Genomic DNA, 21255 nt, shown 5'->3' with positions numbered 1-21255 from the left:
TTAGACCTCGACTGAAAGGAAAGGACAAGGGACAAGTGGCTTGTTATGGCTGAATTATTTGATTGATGAACTAGTATTGTGATAATCAAACAACAGTGCACATTGCAAAGAATCCAGTCTTTCTCAAGAGGACCAAGCACACAGAGACTGACTAACATTTAATTAATAAGAACATGGTAGCCAAAGTTATTTGTACTTTATTTGTGAACTTAGCCAATAAACTTGCTGACATGTTTACTAAAGCACTTTGTCAAACCCAGCTAGATAGGATTCAATCCAAGTTTGGTCTCCATCTTGAGGGGGGTTTGTTGGTAGATGCATTTAGAGTTAAAAAATAATAAGATGACAATATAGGAGTATTTTTGGGTTTGTGGTGTTCTTCAAGCTTTCTAGCTAAGAAAATTTACTAAGACAATCTTTCTTCTCCTGATAGTGTGAAACCCTAGAATTTAACACCTATGAAAAAGGAAAACCCATCTCCAGGTAAAAGACAACATAGCAAAGCACCTCATCGAGCACAATACGTGATGTCGAAGATTTTAAACAAAGTATTGCATTTCATCAGAAGAAAAAAGAAAGAAAATAATTGAATAAATGGATCCTTACGTCATCTGGGTTGAAGGCTGCCCTACAGATTGAGCAGCAATGACCCCAACAGGTTCTCCTGGCTGAGCAAGACTTGAGAGGTATTTGAGCTTCATTAACTTCAAAAAGTCCTTTCGTTTCCTCAGATGAAGAGAATGTCGCTGTTGCTTCGTGAGGCTAGATAAGAAATCCTTTGTTTTTTGTTCAAGTGCCTCTGGTAACTCCTTAATGTAATCATCAGATTTCATTTGTGCGTCCTCAAAGTGATCACCGAGTCTTTCTAGAACTCTCTGATTCTGAAAATTATGAAGTACAAAAAGAGGGATTATTATTCAATTATTTGAAATTGGAACTCTAAATAAGCAAAGAACACGTTAGAGTTGTTACAGCAGCAAGTGTATCAAATTTGGTAACGAAGCTTGTTTTATGGACATCAACACCATCTTCACCATAACAAAATTGGACAACAGATCCATCTGCATCCCGGACTGTATGATCGTAACAAACTTTAAGACACTCAAGACTTTTTACAAGGCATCTTTGCAGGTATCCACTGCGGGATGTTTTGACAGCTGTATCAACTAATCTATACAATAAAAAGACATCAGTTAGCATCCTTCATTGAAAAGAAGATATTATAAATGTTAAAAGCGGTAATTAATTGAAGCTAAAAACTGTAAAGGTCATTGTGGGCAATGGAGTATTAACACATTCACATATTAAAACATGACAAAAATTAAGGATCTTTTTTCTACAACACATTAAGGAACACTAATTTTTAAACTCACAACACAGTCATTGAATTTTTGAGGCTCTCTCCACAATCTTTCAAAATAAGTGTAACCGGGTGTGTTCAAATAAATAACTTGAAGAAGCAATTATGACAGTAGCATAAGCACCAGGATGGTCAGTGGTGATATTGAAACGATGCAAATTATGGGTATTTCATTCATCTAGTTAATGTCGTAGTTCCATCACTCATAATTTTTGGAAAAAATGTAGGTAAGATAAAATTATGGCAGTCAACCTCAAGGGGTTGGCCTAGTGGCAAGCCGGTCTTGATAAGCTCCTCAGGAAGGGTAGGTCAAGTGTTTGAAACCCCACAAAGCAATAAATTCCTTGGGGCATCCTCCAGGGTACTGTTGACCCTCAACTCAACCAGTTGTACGAAGGACTTTCCAAGGGAGCGGTGTGTGTGACCGTGGGATTAGTCTCACCCGAAGATTGCGGATACCCACGATAAGAAATAAATAATAATAAAATAAGATAAAATTATGGCAGTCATGAAACAGATGTTAGTTAAATTCAACATTAACTAGTTAAATTTTTTATTTATTAGTTTTTAAGTAGGTACACAATTGAACAAGAAATTTTTGTCCTCATGCTTTTTTATTTGTGTTCCTACCACTAGTTTTAGTGTTGTACTTTAAATTGGTATTTTACCATCATGAGCATCATGACTATAGCCTTATGCCAACAACACAGAAAATGTTTGTTACTAATTTGAAGGCAACGTAACTTTGAGATTAACAAAATAGAATGCAACCATAAAAACTGTTTAGATGAAGGTTCTCAATCAAATGGTCGGATTTATCCAACTAATGTGAATATGTGTTTTTGGTCACAAAAAGGATGGCCAAACATTTAGACAACCTAGATTAATGAATAGGAGTTGGGTTTGCTAGTCCAGGAAACCAGGCCTCTGTGCAAACTTGCATATTAGATCCAGTTGCATGGAAAATACTTTAAATAAGTGGAGCAAATGTTGATTGGAATAATTTAATGGTTGAAACAGAAATCTACTTTACCCTTCACGGCCGGCCATGCAGTGAAAGTAATATTCTTGAGGGCGAAGACCAGTAAGAAAGCGATCAGTAATAAAGCCTCCAGCCCGTGATGCAGGATCCCATGGAGGAAAACAGGGTAGAGTCTTCCCAGAGACCATGCGAGGGACTCGTTTACCTTCCAACTGTTGTTGACCTAACAAAGAGGATATTTGTGTGAAATTAACCTGTACAAAATTCATTTAAATTAGTGAAGATAGCTAAGTACTCACTTAGCAATTTTACAATTAATCCTTACATGCAAAAAATGGATGATGCAAGATGGTGCAAACTAGACTTAAGATGATGATTCTGAAATCAAGAGTAGTTACCAAGACCAATAAAATCCATAAAATAAATCAATTCTACCAGAGATAATTAAAGAAAATCTAAAACCCAATTAGGAGCTCTAGGCAAGCTCAGTTTTTAGTATTCAACACCGATCTAAATATGGGGGCGAGTAGAAAGTTATGAAAAGAAAACAAGGCTGATACAAAAGCAGAATAAATATATATATATTTTTTAAACATAAAATAGCAAAATTGCATAAAAAACAAGGCAACAATGAATATTTTTCCTAGAAAAAAAAATCCCGTTGAACAAGTTCTTTTAGTCTTAAGTAAAACAACTTAATATTTGTCCTCCAAAAATATGTCAATATGTCCATCAAATCCCGTTGAACCCACTTTCACTTCCATTAACCACTAACCCCTTGCTTGCCGAGCAAAAAAACAATGTGTCAACACTAACTTTAGCCATCCATTTAAGTTTTTAATTGATTGGTTCGGGCTATGGGACACTACATAAGTCTTATTTTGTACTTTTTTTATTAGAGTTAACGAATAAAAAAAGGCAACTTGATCTTTTCTCTCTTGGATGCCTGAGGTTTCAAGAATATTGTAAGTCCTTGGATAATATTGATGATTCTTCACCTATTGCTTGTTCAACATACCCAAAACCCTAGAAACCATTTTCTTATTGCTTATTTTTCTTATTTTGACCATAAAGTACCTATTTCTTATTCTACCCTTTGTATCTCTTGACTAGGTTCAAATCCCATTCAACCCACTTTCACCTCCATTAACCAATAAACCCTTGTTTGCCGAGCAAAAAAACAATATGTCAATACTAACCTTAGCCATCCATCTAAGACTAAAGACATTATGCTATAAACTGAAATATTAGAGAGTTTGGGAGAGTCACTGATAGGGATGTAAGAAGATGAACAATGTAACCCAAACCTTGATTTTATGGGATGATTGTTTTTTTTGGTAAGTATAATTTTATTGATAAGAGAAAGGAAACAAAGAGGCAAAGGCAGTCGAGATGACCAGTAATGCGGAACGCAGATCAAGTCAACGATCAAGGGTTCCGATGGGAAATTTGTAATTATTTAGGTTTTCATTTATTTGGGTCTAAATTTAGCGTTTTATCATTCGAGATTATTTTAGATTAGTTATTTATTTAGTTTTCTGTTTTAGGGGATTTATTTTTATGTTTTTTGGACTTTTTTTCATGTTTTATTAGCCCATGGTCTTAGTATAATATTTAGGGGCAGTTTAGTAACTTTACTTTGTCTTTTATTTAAGTTTATTAAGGTTGAAAAATTAGGAGAAAGTTACCAAAATTAGGTTTATTTATTTGGTATTTTAATTTGACTAGGATTCTTAATTTATTTTCTTTATATAGATTATATTAGGGTTTTAACAACAAAGATTTTGATGAATAAAGAATGAGTTTCTTTCATGCAGTAAAGTATGTTCTTCACCATTCTTGGTGTGATTTCAAAGTTCTATCTTAGTATCTTGCTATCCTTTTTTTTTTCTTTCTTCTAATCTTTATTTTTTTCTTTTTTGATTATTTTCTCTTAACTTTCTTGATTATTGAATTATCATCATAGGGTAACAGTCACGGTTTTGCATCAACTTTGGTATTAAAGCCTAGGTTCAGGCAACACAAAATAGAAGATCGCGTTGATGGGCGATGGACTCAACAGAGATGTTCTTAAAAGAGTTGAAAAATGTTGTCAGAATTACATTGAAAGCACCGCTCTTGGGCATATTTTTGCATTGTTCGTGACTGTATTATAAAGGCAAACGAAGAGCACCAACAATCATGTGATCCATGGTATGAGTTCAGACAACAAAACTTGTGCTCCAAGTGCAATCTTCTTGGACACTTTAAATCGGAGTGCTAGGACAGGGATAATAAAGTAATTGTGATGAAAGTCCATACACCTAAACTCAAGGCGAGTAATGAAGAAATCTATGAGCCTGATATAAGCGATAATGAGATTGAGGACTGTGAGGCATCATTCATGGATCTTGAAGAAGACCATGAAGTAGGAATTACATTAAAAGAGCCTAAGGAAGATTTTTGGAGACAACATCTACAATTTTTGTTCATGATGCAGTTGTTCCATTACTACCTCAAACCGACTTAATCATCATAAATAAGTACAATGAAAACTTTGCCAAAATAGATCATAATTTGAAATTAATAGTTCAACACAACATCAAGACACAAGGACAAATCTTCGCCAAAAGAGAAGAACCACAAATTGTCATGATCATTCTCAAGCATTTTAAAACTCAAGAACGAGTTTTCTCTAACCAGAAAAGAATGCGGAATGCAAATCAAGTCAACGATCAAGGGTTTCAATGGGAAATTTGTAGTTATTTAGATTTTCACTTATTTAGGTCTAGATTTAACGTTTTATCATTCAGGATTATTTTAGATTAGTTATTTATTTAGTTTTCTGATTTAGGGACTTTATTTTTATGTTTTTTGGACTTATTTTCATGTTTTATTGGCCCATGGTCTTAGTATACTATTTAAGAGTAGTTTAGTAATTTTACTATGTCTTTTATTTAAGTTTATTAGAATTGAAAATTAGGAGAGAGAAAGTTACAAAAATTAAGTTTATTTATTTGGTATTTTAGTTTGATTAGGATTCTTGATATATTTTCTATATATAGATTGTATTAAGGTTTAGCAGCGAAGATTTTGATGAATAAAGAATGAGTTTCTTTCATGGAGTGAAAGTAGGTGTGGCAATCCCAACACGACACGAAGTTAGTGGGTTTGGGTCAAATCTAATTGGGTTTAGGTCAAATCTAATTGGGTTTAGGTCATAATAGTGTCAACCTGTCTAACACGATTATCATATAGGTCGAGACTAGGTTTTGGGTGTCAACCTACTTAACACGTTTTGACACGTTTAGTTATTCTATCATTAACGTGTAATTTTAAATATATCAATAATTATTTAAGAATTTTTTAAATTATTCATTTTTTTTTTCTAGAATTTCCTAGAACTTTTTCATAATACAATTTTTTTTCAAATTCTATAAAATAAAAAAATGTGTTTTAAGATATTTTTAAAGTAATAAATGGTTAAGCTTTAGTTTGGGAAAGAAAAAATACTTTTCTTACTATGTTATTTATTTATATTTATAATTTTTTTACTCTAGTTTTTTCATTGAAATCTAGAGGTATGTAGTGTTTGATTTCTAATATGGGCAAAATGACCCACAAAACTATTGAAGATCTTACTTAGTAATGCTAGTATGTCTCATGTGATAATGAAATACACTTTGCTCAACCAATAATAATATTGAAAAACACTTTCCTTATTAAGGAAAGTTTTCTGACCACATCACCTTATGGCATCCAAAAACATGATCTGATGCCACAATTGTAAAGGACAAAATTCTATGAACTTCGAAAAAAAAAATTCAAAAGTTATTTTTCACCATTGAACTTAGTATACGCTTGTGTGACATTATTTTTAGTAACGGTATTTTTTATTTTATTTGTGGTGATGGAAATGTAACTTACTTTTCCCAATAAAGATTAGAATTTTATTAAAAAGGTTATATATGGGTTGGGTCAGGTATAACTATTTATAAATGGGTTGGGTTTGGGTTTGATAAACTTTCATAATACCCTTACCTCAACACGAACACGACCTGACCCATTGCCACCCCTAAAGTGAAGTAAGTTCTCCACCATTCTAAGTGTAATTCCAAGGTTCTATCTTTCTATCCCTTTTTTTTCTAATCTTTATTTTTTATTATTTTTTTTTTTTCTCTTAATTTTCTTGATTCTTGACTCTTGAAACCCCTTTTGGATTCTTGAAATCTACAAACCTCAACCCTTAATCTATTTGCCAAATCTTAATCCTTAATCATTTCCTTACCCTACGAACCTTAATCTTTAACTCTTCTCTATCCTATAATAATTGAAATAAATTTTTCATTTTACCTTTTGGGTTTACCCTATCCTAACTTAAATCGTAAACTCAATCTTAAATCCTTAATCTTTACCCAATTCTAAATCTAATTTCCTAAACCCCTCTATTTTCTTATCTCCCCTCATCATCCTGCATCAACCAACCACAAAGCAAGCACACACTTACTATTACATAAAGAGTCCCATCTAAAAACAAAATCTTCAAAGAACACACCTTTAAAATCAGGTCACATTTTACACCAAAAGAATAAGAGACCTAAGATGTTGAGAATGAGCTCCTAGGTAGATGTTTCCAAGCCTTTGAAGATACTCCCGTTTCTCTCTAACCATAGCCCCCAAGTAATGGCAAAAGGAAGAATTGACCAAAGAATTTTCATTCTCACCATGAACGTAGATAAATTCCAACTTTGGAGAAGAGAGAGTCGAGTAAGGAACTACCCAAGAAATCTTGAAAAAGACAAAGAAATGGGAGCTTCTTTGGTTGATGAGGTGTCCACGTAGATAATTTTCTGCATTCTGCATTCTGAATTCAAACTTCATATAGAGTATAGACTGTTCATCAGGGTCGACAGGCCCTGCCCCTTTCTGTGCCGAAAAATTGGATACCTTCTAGTCTATTTCAGCCTAGATTTTAACAGTCAGTCATAACTACTAGCTTCATTACATTTCCAGCCGTATAACCCTAAATTCCAGTACCTTAACCCTTGACCAAGCAACTAATAGCCCTAAATCCTTGTTCCATCCTACTTAAAGCTTAAAGCTCTGCATTCCAAACCAGTAGGCTTCTATGAACACCAGTTTTAGTTATTAACCGACAACTTGATAGGTCCACTGAAACCCTCCCGCTCTTTAGTTAACTTCCTAAAAAAGATGACGAGAGTTAAATATGATGAAAAGTGCATTAGGAGGCCAGGGATAAACCATTCATAAATTTGAGATATATAAGCATATGATGCAGAAGAAAGTATTCGAATGAAAATATAAATTAAAAGAAGTGTCAACGTTCACAGTAATCAGCATGCATGAAAGGCCCAGACACAACATTTTTTTATGAATATTGACATGGCATGGACATGGAACCATGGATCTTTTTCCTTGGGATACACAACTTCACATCTTTTATGGGGATGTGTGGTTGTGTATCCCAAGGAAAAAGATCTATGGTTCTGTGTCCATGCCACGTAAGCCGAGTGAAGACTTTCTCGTCAGAAAATCAGCACTCTTTTTTTTATATTCACTTCAGTTCATGCTTAAAGATAGAATACAAATGAGCCATTCATTCAATAAAATTAAAAAATGTAATAAATCAAAAATAATCATAGCAATAACTATTTGTCATGCTCATTTAAATTGTTTGTACATTCATGCCTTTTTTTCAAAATTGTAAATGGCAATTGGAAAACATATTGAGATGTGCAAACCTCCAACTGTAAGGTGAACAAAATGAATACAAATCTACTTACCAGACTACCTTTTGCTCCACTTGTAGTCATAAGGGAAAGGCAATTCTTTGGAAAGGGTTTTAATAAACCCTTGGGGAATAACTCTGAGTTAACCACGGAGGTTAAATCGTTAAGCTCACTGGACATCATCCTATCCAATTGCGTTATTGCAGATTCGCCTTTAATGCGTATAGCTTTTTCAATCTCCACTTGTAATTCCATTTGGTCTATAAAGAAAAGTGAATATAATTCAAGCACAGCACTTACATCAAACAAACATTTACATAGACCCTGCATTGTCAACTAGCAAATATTTACAGATGCAAAACATAACATCAGACTCAAAAAACCGAGACAAGAACAAATTCAGAATTCAAATGAATTAAGACACCAATAACTGTCAATGACCAAGACAATATAAACAATAGAAAAAGAACTCTTTATTGAACCACCAATGCTATTATCCGAAATATTGAATAACTTTGAAACCAGGAGCTCAGTTGTTCCAGTACATAATGTGTCAAAAGCCTTAACAAACTTGCATGTCAGACACGGCAACACTTTTTCAAACAAATTAAGATCTACACATATATTTGTTTTCAGCACTTATTTGGATATTTTTTAGCTCTTCCCAGGAAATAAGCTTGACATATAATCAAATTATGTGCTTTGTGTATACTTCTCCAGTAAACTTCCTTCAAGGGAACTTTTCATTGCAACAAGTGGGGGCATGAAAAAAATCAACGCACACAGGTCTATTTTCCTCTCTTTCTTTAAACATAGTTACTTATCTTTTTATTCATTTATCAACGACAACTCTATTGTTTGCTCTTCTTCATTCTTTATTTGAAATATGGTAGGAAGGAAGCTAGATCACTGGTCAAATATGAAATTACGATGTCAATCTTGATATACAGTTGAAATCGGTAAGCATGTGGTCATACAGCAAAGAAAGGGCTAAAAACATAGTAGTGTTGAAAGTTAAGTGCGCACAAATAACCGAAGTAAAAAACAACTATTTTCTTTGTTTATTCTTTTTCCAGAACACAAGTATGAAACACAACAGGAGATTTATAACATCAAAACAAATTGTAAATGAAAAATTATGAGAAACACATATTGACATTTGAAATTTACATTACAGAATATTGAACTTTATGGAAACCTATATCCCCAATGCCAAACTGATAAACTTCGATTGTTTTTTATAAGTAAAACATTCATTAAAAAAGTATAAACGGACCTACCTAATATCGGAGAAAGAAAAGAATTAAAATCAACACCTACCAAATAGAAAAGACCATTAAAACTCTAGACACATGCAAGAACTGTTTTCAAGGAAAAAAAATTTAATACATAAATGACTATCTAGATAAGATTAGAGAACCATTGTCAAACTGTGAGGAAAAAATAGCTATAGTATAAGAAATGGTTATATAACCATGATGAAAACACACAACTCGATATACGACAAAAGAACAACATCTGAAAGTATCATATACAAGATGGATACCACCAAATGCACATAGACAAGTATATGAAAAACAAGCAACATAAGAGAAATTTACACAGAACATCATGATTCAAAGGTTTAATCTGTTTTGGAATGTTTTGGCAGAACCTTCCAGTTTCAACCGAGGTTGGAACAAAACATTGGCCCCAAAAAAATCGTGGGAGTTTTTTAACAGCCTCGGAATGCTTTGGTTGAGACCGTCTCAGTTTTTCTCCTGGCCATTACATTGCCTAGAAATGGATTTTAAACCATGGGCAAAATACACTTCACCAAGTTAAAAATCAACATTTGCCACAAAAAGAAAAAAAAAATGCTAATTTGTTATCATGCACCAATTTCAACTTTGTAAAAACTCAACAAAATACTTTTCAATGCATAAGGGGGGGGATAGGTTTTTGGTCTTAATTGTATGTTCTCACAGAACAGCTGTATCAAAAGACACGTATATCATTTGTTCATTCATTTCAGAATGAAAGTACAAAGCATAGCAGGAGACTTGATAAGTTCGAACATTTACAATGTAAATGAAAAATCCTATGGAAAACATGCATTTGCAAATAAAATTACATTACATTATATTAAAATATACACAAACCTATATCCCCCTCTTTGGCACCAATGAACTTAGCATGTTGTTCTTCACCAATTTTATCACTTCTTTGAAGTTTCTTCATCCTTTCCATGTCCAACTCCTGAACAATTAGAAGGTCGTCTACTCCACATGTGAATCCATGCATCTGAATCAGAAGTATCATATGTTGCAACTTAAACATGTGAATTAACACATTATTCACATAACAATGTCAATTTCAATCACAATAAAAGTATTTAAAAAATGAGATTAAATTAAGCTAACCTGCAAAAACACAGTAAACAAGCGACTTAACACAGAAAGCAAAATGCCTGCAGTATCTGAACCATAAAACTCCTGGACTGTATGAACCAAACCATATTCACCAAACTGAGCCTTGTCAATCACCCCATGTACAAGCTCATTCTTCTGAATTAGCAAATTGGCTTCATCACTCTTGCGTCCAAAATACTCTTTTTTAATCTTCCCAGACTTTTCAACAGTTAAAGGTTCAAAACCTCTAGTTCTACTTATATGATTTAGCAGTGAAGTTATGACCTGAAAAAACAGACACAATAAGCAGAAAATGAACTTTTGAACAATATCATATCGACAGTTTTAGAAACAATGCATATGCACATACTTCATTATTTGTATTTTAAAGTAGGGTTGTCAAAGGATCAGAGCAGACCCAAAATCCATTCCTTTCTGATCTGATGACTTCAGGTCTGGATCGATGATCTTGATCTCAAAAAGGATCAGATCTAGATTGGCCATGTACCTGATCCGATAAGGACTCGATCTGATAAAATGTTAGAAATTATTTATTTATATGAAATTTATTTAGATTTTGTACATCAAATAAGGTTTGACCCAATCTGGTAAAATCCAATCCATCAAGAGCCCGATCTGATACATATCGGATCAGTTCTGGATACGATACGATCCTTATCGGATTGGTACCAAATCAAACCCGAACCATTGGCAGCCCTATGTTAAAGGTTCCATTCCTTGAAGCAATATTTATCATTTCAAAAGAAAACAGAAGAGCCATTTGTCTTTTCCATATATCCTTTTCAATGGATCCTTAGATCCAATCTTTATTATTAGGATTAAAAATCAGATGCATGATATAACAACTTATTTCTATATTTAACCTGTTTCCCTGTCCACATAGGCACTGGTTTCAATATAGCAGGCAGAATGGGTTCGATTTCAGCTTCGGAATTTATTACAGAAACTTTTTGGCCAGGTTTACTGCTGAAAAAATCTCGTGCAGCGGCGGACACACCGGAGCTGTAGAGAAGATGGTTGTACTCTTCCCATGTTAAAAAAGTGTCCTTTTTTGTAAGCAGCACGGCGCTCACAATATGATCCTGAAGAATAAAACAATATTCAGCAATTAATAATGGGGTGTTGAATATTTGGTCATATAAAGTAATAAGAGAGAGAGAGAGAGAAGACAATTACAAGTCAGATACACACACACATATTATATATATATATATAATAAAACACAACTGTAGGGCCCACTTTGCTACAGTTTTGTGGGAAAAAACGTCCCACTCATCTACTGTTTTGTGGGGTCCACACTACTCACTTTATTGCCTTTCCTCACCCCCACCCCCACACCCCTTCAACTTTATTGTCTTTCCTCCACTCCCCCCACCTTTTTTTCAATAATATCCTATCAATTTTAGTATCTTTCCTCTTTTACCCCATTTTTCAATAATACCCCTCTTAACTTTACTATCTTTCCTCGTTTACCCCTTTAACCCCAAAGAGGATGTCTGTGCCCTTAATAATACATCTCCAACTTTATTGTTTTTCCTCTTTACCCCCATAACCCCAAAGATTAAACACCCCTCTAATTTTACTACCTTTACTCTTTTACCCCTTTAACCTCAAAGAGGATGCCCATGGACGAGGGTCCACACTACTCACCCCATTCCTCTTAACCCCCTTCAGCTTATTGTCTTTCCTCTCCTCCTCCCCCCTCCTTTTCAATAATATCCCTCCAATTTTATTATCTTTCCTCTTTTACCGCCTAAACCCAAAGAGGATGCTAATGTCGTAGGCACAGGTGAACTCTAGTATATATATTATAAATCCTGGAGCACTGATGATGGGCTTGTGATTCCCAAACCTGAATCAAGCCCCTGGTAGGTTCACCACTTGTTGGAAGAATGTACTGATTATTTGCATTCACAATATTGAAAGCTTCTGCTCGTGAAATTTCATCTTGTGGGAAATGAACGTTCATTTCATCACCATCAAAATCAGCATTATAAGTACTGCAAAAAGGGGGGACAAGTATAACCATGCTTAGACAAAAATCTCAAAATTAAAAACTAGAGAGAAAAGAAGTACAAATCAGACCTGCAGTTCGCATAGTGCATTCGAAGTGTTTTCTCCCCACTCAAAACACGGACAACATGCGCCATTATACTTGGCTTGTGAAGCGTAGGCTGCCAATGCAAATGAGAGTCTAAACATTTTTTTTTTTAAATTCTATATATCACTACTAAATAAGATCCACAGTAAACGATAAATCAGCCAAAAAGTAATCAAACTAAAAAATTGTAAAACAATATCCAACAAAAAAAAAAGCTTCAAATATTAGATGGAACAATAAGCTGGTTGACTTCGCAAAAATGAAAAGACAATTAATGCCTCACATACACTAGGATACATAACCATCAACGTGTTATCCCAAAATTACACAATCCGGTTTTAGATAGAATTGAATGGGGTTGTCTGAACAAATCTTGATTACCTATTTTCAATTCTGTCTAAAACCAGATTGTGAAACAGAACTGTAAGAGCTAAACAAACAACCTGTTTAGATTATACAACTTTTCCATAGTGCCATTTTTAACAAGACAGCTTCTATTGCCACACCAACTATTGCGAACGCCACCCCAAATGTATGCTAAGTCTTTGGTGATTTACATATGAATTGGGGAGGGATTAGCAAAAAAACGTTGGTGTGGCAATAGAATATCTCTTTAACAATCATTAAGATAAATGGGTATCAAGGACAGAAACATAAAATGACATATCCGGTTTATGCTTGGTAGATTTATATAGACATCAAACGGAGTAGCAATGTAGAGTTTAAGAACACTTAAAAAATTTCATGGTATTTAATAATTCTGGCAGGAGATCCTAACCATTGTAAACCTTCGTTAGCACCATTGTAGCGTTAAAAAACAGTTGAGGAAGCAAACCAAAAAAAATACAGAACATCATGTCTTAAGTATGTGGCACCTGTCGATTGACAAGTACAATATCTCCATCTTGCAAATGCCGATAGACAACTTTTCCTTCAAGCTCATGCTCTAGATTCTTCCCTGGTTGTGCAACAACTCCTCTTGAGGAGTGTAACTTCCTTGAAATTGAGGTACGTATTTTTCTATTTGGTGGTAACTTAACAGTTGCTAATTTGTCAACATAGTGTGTAGCTCCAGGATGCACTTCAGCCCCATTGATGATAGCATCCCTCAGCTTGTTAACATTCCAAGGAGTCACTCTCTGTAGAAAAATAAATACGAAGCTTGAGATGAATAGCCCATGCAATCAAGTTATCCATGCATTAGTAAAAGCATCCACTCCAAAAATGGTTTTAAATCTCGTCTAAGACCGAGATGACTTGCCCAAGTCATCTCGATATCGTTCAGCAACGAGATGGATATACATGGTGTCTCAGCCTTCACACCATCTTGCAAGATAAACGAGATGATTCGGCTGATATTTTGAAAACGTCGGTTGAGTGAGTAAAACTCAGTTGAGTCAAGCAGGATTTTGTAGGTTTTGATTAAAATAATTAATTTTTTTAGAATTTAAAATTTTATTATATAAATAAAACATGATTTTATGACTAAACATCTTCTAATCTGCCTTATTTTATTATAAAATATTTTAATTATTTTAATTTAAATATATGCAAATAAATCATTATAAACTGAGTTAAATGGTTTGTCTTGTCCGAGACAACTCGGCCTCATCCATGGACGAGACGAGGCGTCAAACCGAGTTTTGAAACAATGACTCCAACACATGCATGAGTATGTGCATATACACGGAAGCTCGTATTCACAAACGTAAGTCCATTTTTATATCTTTAGCCAATTGAGATGACCAGCTAAAGGTATAAAGGACATTCCTCAATAGACCAAACACAGCCCTACACAGAATCAATACTACAAACCCACTCCCACCCCTTCCCATAAAATCCTCAAAAAATATCCCCATGAATTCTGAAAACTTTTACACACCATAAGTCCATGTATGATGTATGTAGGTGTGGAAACTGTAGATATGAACGCATTAATGTATTCGTGAGCGTGGGTATGATAAAATATGCCGATCATGGATGAAAGCAGACATATTATATGTTCTAATGTAAGCTAATTAGCCCACCCTTACCTCTGGATATGTCAACCTTAACGCAAAATAAGGGGGGATCCCAATTTCATTGACAGCTAAATAGGGATCTGGAGATATGACAGACCGGCATGCATAATTAACCCTTTTTCCCATCATTTTCTGCCGGAAAATACCCTCCTTCTTCTCCAGTAACTGACATATTCCAGTAGCCATATTTTCTCTTAGACCTACCCGGAAAAAAAATACACACACACACACATTTAGTTGCACGATGCAATGAATGATTAAATACCGTCAAAGGCAGAAACAAAGTGTTATATAGAATGCAAAAAATAATAATAAAACCAAAAGTTCAAAACAATATATTTGATTAGTAAATATTTATAACAGGAAGTGCTTGCCTCAAGGACAAAAATGTAACATTAAAAACTGAAGTTAGTTTGAACTTGGAACAATGATACACCATGCTTAGATTGAATATTATTGCCAAAAGAATTGATGTTCATTATCGACCAAGAAATACCATTATTTGAGCCTTCTAAGATGAAACATGCTGGAATCAAAGTTTCGATGAATGTTCATTCTGTTTCAGATGGTCTCAAAATATTTTGCTAAGTTCATCATGGAATATTTAATGAAACCAGATCAAGAAATGATAAAGAGAGGAAATATTAACTCATTTCGTTCAAAGTGGATAAGTTAGACATGGTAACTATAATTTTTAGTCAACAAAGAATTAGAATCTCAACCAAAAAGAAAAAAACAGAGGATCGAAGGACGATTCTCTGCCACTTGCAGAGATTGGTCTATTTCCACTCATTCAACCAACCCATTTTCAAAACCGGGGTGGGTTGGGGGGGGGGGGGGGGGGGGGGGGGGAACGTACTTGGAATCGCCAGAATTATGTTGAAAACAAGTTAGAGATACACTTGAGAGGTGAGTCTTCATCTTCTTCCTACCCCACCCCCTATCTCACTCATAAGAAAGAAGCGCCATATCTCTCTGCCTCAGCCACCCTCTTAGATATGAGGATCTAAGACCCTCTACTTTTGATGAATATTTAAGATACCGTCCTATTTTCAACCTGATAACATAACCCTCGACCTCCATCACCCTAAGAAACTAATCAAAATGACCTAATTTTCCTCATCTTCAACCTCTTGCCAAAAACCCTTGATTTTTTCTCCCCAAAACTCCTTATATGCAACTTCTAGAGTAAAAAATTTTACACACATCTTTAACCTTGAGAATTTATCTCCTTCAACCTTTAAATCTTAAGAACAGGATGGGATTTTGGGAGAAAATGTACTAATATAGTGTATTCATAACATTCATCACTAAAATACTGGTTTTGGTGAATATTTCGGTATATTTCGAAAAACTTTGAACGTTTATGAGTTTCATTCTGTTTTGGGGTATGTATCGTCTATTCCCTTGACCAAAACATTCCTCCAGAAAGAGATTTTAAACAACAATTGTAATATCAAACAGCTGCTGTTCAGGTCGTACGTATTGTTTAAACAGGGTTATGAAGTTATCATCCTTAAATACCTGGAGATTCCAAAACATGAAAGCAAAACAACATAAAGAAATGAGAAAACTACTAACCTGCAGTTTTACTGTTACCAAACAACACATTTATAGATTGCTGAAGATCAAACCACCTAGGAACAATCTTTGAGCGTTCCGAACGGTTCACATGTTCATTGCATAAAGAGATATTGGAATACATCACCTTATTTAATAAAACAGTTTGGGGATGTTCCATCACCTGAAAGTAAAATTTATGGCGTAAATCATGTCACTAGTTAGTGCGTAGATTTTGATTAATAAATTTATGTAAAAGAAAAGGAGAACAAAACCTACAAGCAATGATATTCTTCCAACCTAGAATGACAACATTAATTCCAAAGGAAACAAAAACAAAGGAAGGATACTTGAAGAGAAACAGTGTTGATATATAGACGCAATAACATCACATTCATGAATTAATTCATGACTTACATTATCAAAATAAAACATCACATAGGAATACATAAAATTTACGCTACTATTTTTTTGATAAGTAAAAAAATTCATAATAGAGAGAGGTCAAGGAGACCAACCCATGATAACATAGCAAAAGCAATACAATCAAGAAAAGGACACACAGACAGATAAAATCAGAGACTCACGAGCAAGGATCAAAATTGGAAAGAGAATATATGAGTTTCTAGGCCAAAAGAGACCCAAGAAAACTCCACAGTTTGATTTCTGGAGAAAAACAGATTACAAAGACTCATAATTAATTATTTATACTAGAGTTACAGCAGCCCTAGCATCCTAATCCTTGATTACATCATTCACCCTTTAATCATAACCTTCAAGATACTTAAAAACTCATATGACAGGCACAAGACTATTTTAAAAAGACTAGGAGTGTAACTGCTATCCATAAAACTAACATAAAACATAAAATACTCAAAAATAAATAAATAAAGATAAATTAAAACTGAAATTCCAAACTAACTAGAGCCTAAACTAAGCCTACTAGTTTGCCCGCTTGACCTTGGTAAGCTTTTTGTATTCTCCTGCATCAAACTACAACAACTAAGAAATAAATACTTGAGCCAAATGCCCAACAAGAAGAAAAACAAAACCAATATTCAAAGATAACATTCAAAAGTGCCATAATAAAGATAAAACCATGGACACGACACAATTGAACTATGGAGACAAACCCTATTTTACATTTTATATATAAAAAATTACAGAAGAAATATTATTCTTTTATCTTATCTGTTATGAGCATCATTGGTTAAGAGGATATCATTCATTTTGTTTTCCAAGTAGAAAATCTTTCTAAGATATGAAGATAAAGAAACAACTATGGAAACAGACACGAAAAATGGTTAAGAAATTATAAATAAATCTAAGATATGGATATGGACACAAGTATCCCATCCAACACGATGCTACCATCCTATAAAATATTACTCCATTAGGATGATTAGTATTTTAATCTTATTTTATTAACTAGGTGTAATAAACCACTTTTCCTACAAACATTTGACCATTAAGATGACAATTGACACCAGCAAATCTGTTTTGAATTCAGTCAAATTTTATAGGCAACAAGCATTGCATCTCACGTACCCCTTCAAATCTACCTCACAAAGGACTATTTTTTAAGGCCCTTAGTTTGATTACAAAACCATTCCGCCTACCCCTATTAACCTTTTTACTAGATATTTCATTAGTGACTGGGAAATTAACAAATCCCACATACCCTCTATGCCATCTCATGTTTCCCGTTCCTCAAGGATATGATCCAAACCACCACACTTACTCCCCCAAACGTGAGGGCACAAGGGACTACCAGAATCTCCCCCCCCCCCAAAAAAAAAAAAAAACAGCCCACATCATTCAAGGAGTTAACAATAAACCTCTCCTTAGATGTCCATTGTGGCAATGGTTTGCCACCTTAAACCAACGCCAACCCTCTTCTACATCCTTACTATCCTTTAATTTCTCCATATCATCATTCTGATGGGTTTTTTTTTTTTTTAATAGGTAAAACAATATATTAATAAAAGAAGGTTGAGGAGACCATCCATGAATACAAGAGTAGAAATGAAAAACTACAAGGAACACAAGGAGTCCCTAATGGGGACATCAAAGCTTGAAGAGTAGATTTTAGTTTTTATTTAGTTTTTTATTTTAAGGCTTTATTTTTATGTTTTTTTATTTATTTTCATGTTTTATTTTCCCATGGTCTTAATATAATATTTAGGGGTAGTTTGGTAAATTTAGTGTCATTTATGTAATTTTATAGGGATTGAAAAATTAGGAGAGAGTAAATTATGAAATTGGGTTATTTATTTGGTATTTTAATTTGATTAGGATTCATGGATTTATTTTCTTTATATATAGATCGTATTATGATTTTTTTAACAAAGAATTTGATGAATAAAGAATGAGTTTCTGGAATGAGTGAAGTGAGTTCTCCACCATTCTTAGGGTGATTCTAAGAAACTCTTGGTGTGATTCCAAGGTTCTATCTTTCTATCCCTTCTCTTTTTTCTTCTAATCTTTTTTTTTTTTTTTCTCTCTTAACTTTCTTGAATTCTTGATTTTCAATTGTTGAAACTTACAAATCTCAACCTTTAATCTTTTCCCATTTCCTTTAACGCTTATCCAACTACAACCAAACTATCATAATTTACAAAACTATGAATTTGATCTCAATAGCCAATTGGGATTTTGGAAACTCTCTTCCTATTGTTGCCCAAATCCTTAACCCAATTCCAAATTCCAAATCTCAAATTAGATTTCTCTAACCACCCTTGTTTTTCATCTTCTTCCCTCATCGTTCTGCATTAATCCCATTTAAAGACAAACTCCTCAAAAAAGATCCTTTTAAATGCTACATCCAACTTACACCAATAATACAAAAAACCCAAAACCGTCAATATCATCTCATGGAAAGAGCTCTCCAAACCCAAGAAAAATATCATATTTTTCTCCTTCCAAATGCTCCAGCTCTCTCCAAACCATCATTCTAATGGTTTTATGGTAGACTATAATCTTGATTTGTCGCCTACTTATCCGTCATCTCCACTCCTCCTCCACCATATCCATTGAAACGACCTCTTAAATAAAGACGAGTTCCAAAACCACGTGGAAAGTCAATATTTTTCCCCTAATCCTTAGCACCCTTGGAATCCCTGTTGGATTTCAACAAATATTCAAATGACTTCCATATTCCTTGGACACCATTGCCATCTATCCATCACTAGGAAACCTTCCAATGCTTCCCTAATCAACTCAGCCATGTCGACTGACCACAAATGCATTGAAAGACCTTTCCCAACCACCCATGACGGCATGTCAGGTTGCAAACCGAAACATTCTGTACTTTGAACACCAGGATAGTAGAAGAAAAGGTCTCGGTGTTTGTTGCTCTTGATTGTTTACTGAAGGGAAACAATTAAGCCTCATCCCTACCAGATCTCCCTTTCCCTCTACTGGCAACCTAGAGAAATTTTATACCATTTCCTATGACTTAATATCCAACTCCACTATAAATCTGCATGCCACTAAAGTCGCCTCTATGTGATAGGACCAAGTTTGTGAGAAGGTAAATCTTTTAACATGTGTTGAGGGTCAATATCACTTGATGGATAAAACAGTGTTCAATTCCCCGAACAGATGCAACTTTCATTCTAGGCAAATTGTCTCGTTCAGTAATAATAAATGGAACCCAAAAGTTGACAACTATGAGAATTACAACCTAGATTGTATAAGCCTGACAGCAATGTGGTAACTGATTGAACTCTAGCTTTGTGCACCAAAACGTCTTTAAAGGAAAAAAAAAATTATAGCAATGATAGAAACCAATCGAGGTAAGCTGATGACCATCAAATAGAGGAAAACATTCATATAAAAAATTTACTCACAGAATCACCTCCTTTGGAAGGGGGACGGAACTTGATTGGAGGAACAAGAAGAGCCTCGATAAAGAACATGGAATAATTCCCTTTCATCCCAGAAATGCTAAGTCTCTCCTGCTGAATGTCACAAATAAGAGAGCAGAGTTGAGTCTCATTCTCCCATAGAAGCTTCATATGATTTTTCACCTGTGGTAACACAAGAGTTCCAAATGATCACTTTAACACATGAGACCAAATCGATCAAAAAAAACACATAAGACCAAAACTTGCTACAATCATGCCATTCAGTGATATATATATATATATATATATATATATATATATAGAGAGAGAGAGAGAGAGAGAGAGAGAGAGATCCATAGACACATGGAAAGGGAACTCCCATGTTCACTCACAATCCTGACCATGTACATGTGAAATCCAAGGGTCAAGATAAAAAGTACCCCGAGAATGTAACACAAATCTGAAAGAAAAATTCCGACAGTTGAATTTAGTATTTACACGGTTTGGATTGTGTGTGAACATATGAGTTCACTTTCATGAGTATACAGATCCCAAGTATATATATATAAAATAAAAAATAACTGAATTGCTACAATTTTGTGTTTTTTGAGTTGGGGACAAATATCTCCTTAGCTACAGTATTGTAGTGGAACAAATGTCTCATAGACCTACATCACAATTCTTTATTTTTTCTCTTCACTCCCTCTAACTTTATTATATCTCCTCTTTAACCTATTTTATTGTTTTTTTTTTCACCTCTTAATCTCAGAATTTTACTATATTTCCTCTTTTACCCTTTAATCCACTTTATTGTTTTTCATCTTTTATCCTTTCAACCTCAAATATTGTTACTATTTTTTCCCGTTTTTACCCCCTTAACCCGACTTTAGGGCCACAATGCTACATTTTGTTTTGGGGGTGATAAACCTTCCATCAAGCTATAGTTTTGTGAGGCCCACTTTATTTTCTTTACTCTTCACTCCTTCTAACTTTACTATATTTCCTCTTTTACCCATTTTAATCTATTTTATTATTTTTTATCTTTTACCCATTTATCCTCAAAATTCTTTAATAATACCATTCCAACTTTATTTTTTTTCACTTTTACCTCCTTGACCCTTCCATCAAGCTATAGTTTTGAGGGATCCACTTTATTTCCTCTACACTTCACCCCTTATAACTTTCCTATATTTCTTCTATTACCCTTGTAACCACTTTATTGTTTTTCATCTTTTACCCCTTT

General features: G+C 34.2%; 1 protein-coding gene across 1 annotated transcript in view; it reads right to left on the bottom strand.

Annotated features, from left to right (window-relative positions):
• The window catches only part of NRPA1 (nuclear RNA polymerase A1), a 36236-nt gene that overhangs the window by 5843 nt on the left and 9138 nt on the right, over nucleotides 1-21255 (bottom strand). Inside the window, exons 6-18 of the mRNA XM_086423859.1 lie at nucleotides 20016-20195; nucleotides 16186-16348; nucleotides 14617-14804; nucleotides 13459-13722; nucleotides 12568-12656; nucleotides 12335-12482; nucleotides 11346-11564; nucleotides 10474-10746; nucleotides 10213-10354; nucleotides 8126-8331; nucleotides 2394-2596; nucleotides 973-1171; nucleotides 607-881 (exon numbers count right to left, since the gene is read on the bottom strand). Of these exons, the coding sequence (XP_086279985.1) occupies nucleotides 607-881; nucleotides 973-1171; nucleotides 2394-2596; nucleotides 8126-8331; nucleotides 10213-10354; nucleotides 10474-10746; nucleotides 11346-11564; nucleotides 12335-12482; nucleotides 12568-12656; nucleotides 13459-13722; nucleotides 14617-14804; nucleotides 16186-16348; nucleotides 20016-20195 (2549 nt within the window). The remainder of the gene's footprint in view (nucleotides 1-606; nucleotides 882-972; nucleotides 1172-2393; nucleotides 2597-8125; nucleotides 8332-10212; nucleotides 10355-10473; nucleotides 10747-11345; nucleotides 11565-12334; nucleotides 12483-12567; nucleotides 12657-13458; nucleotides 13723-14616; nucleotides 14805-16185; nucleotides 16349-20015; nucleotides 20196-21255) is intronic.

This window comes from Akebia trifoliata, chromosome 14 (assembly GCF_017979445.1).
Source record: "Akebia trifoliata isolate Shusen 1 chromosome 14, ASM1797944v1, whole genome shotgun sequence".
NCBI lineage: Eukaryota > Viridiplantae > Streptophyta > Magnoliopsida > Ranunculales > Lardizabalaceae > Akebia > Akebia trifoliata.
The sequence above is the reverse complement of the archived record's forward strand: the minus strand, read 5'-3'. Positions and strand labels throughout refer to the sequence as shown.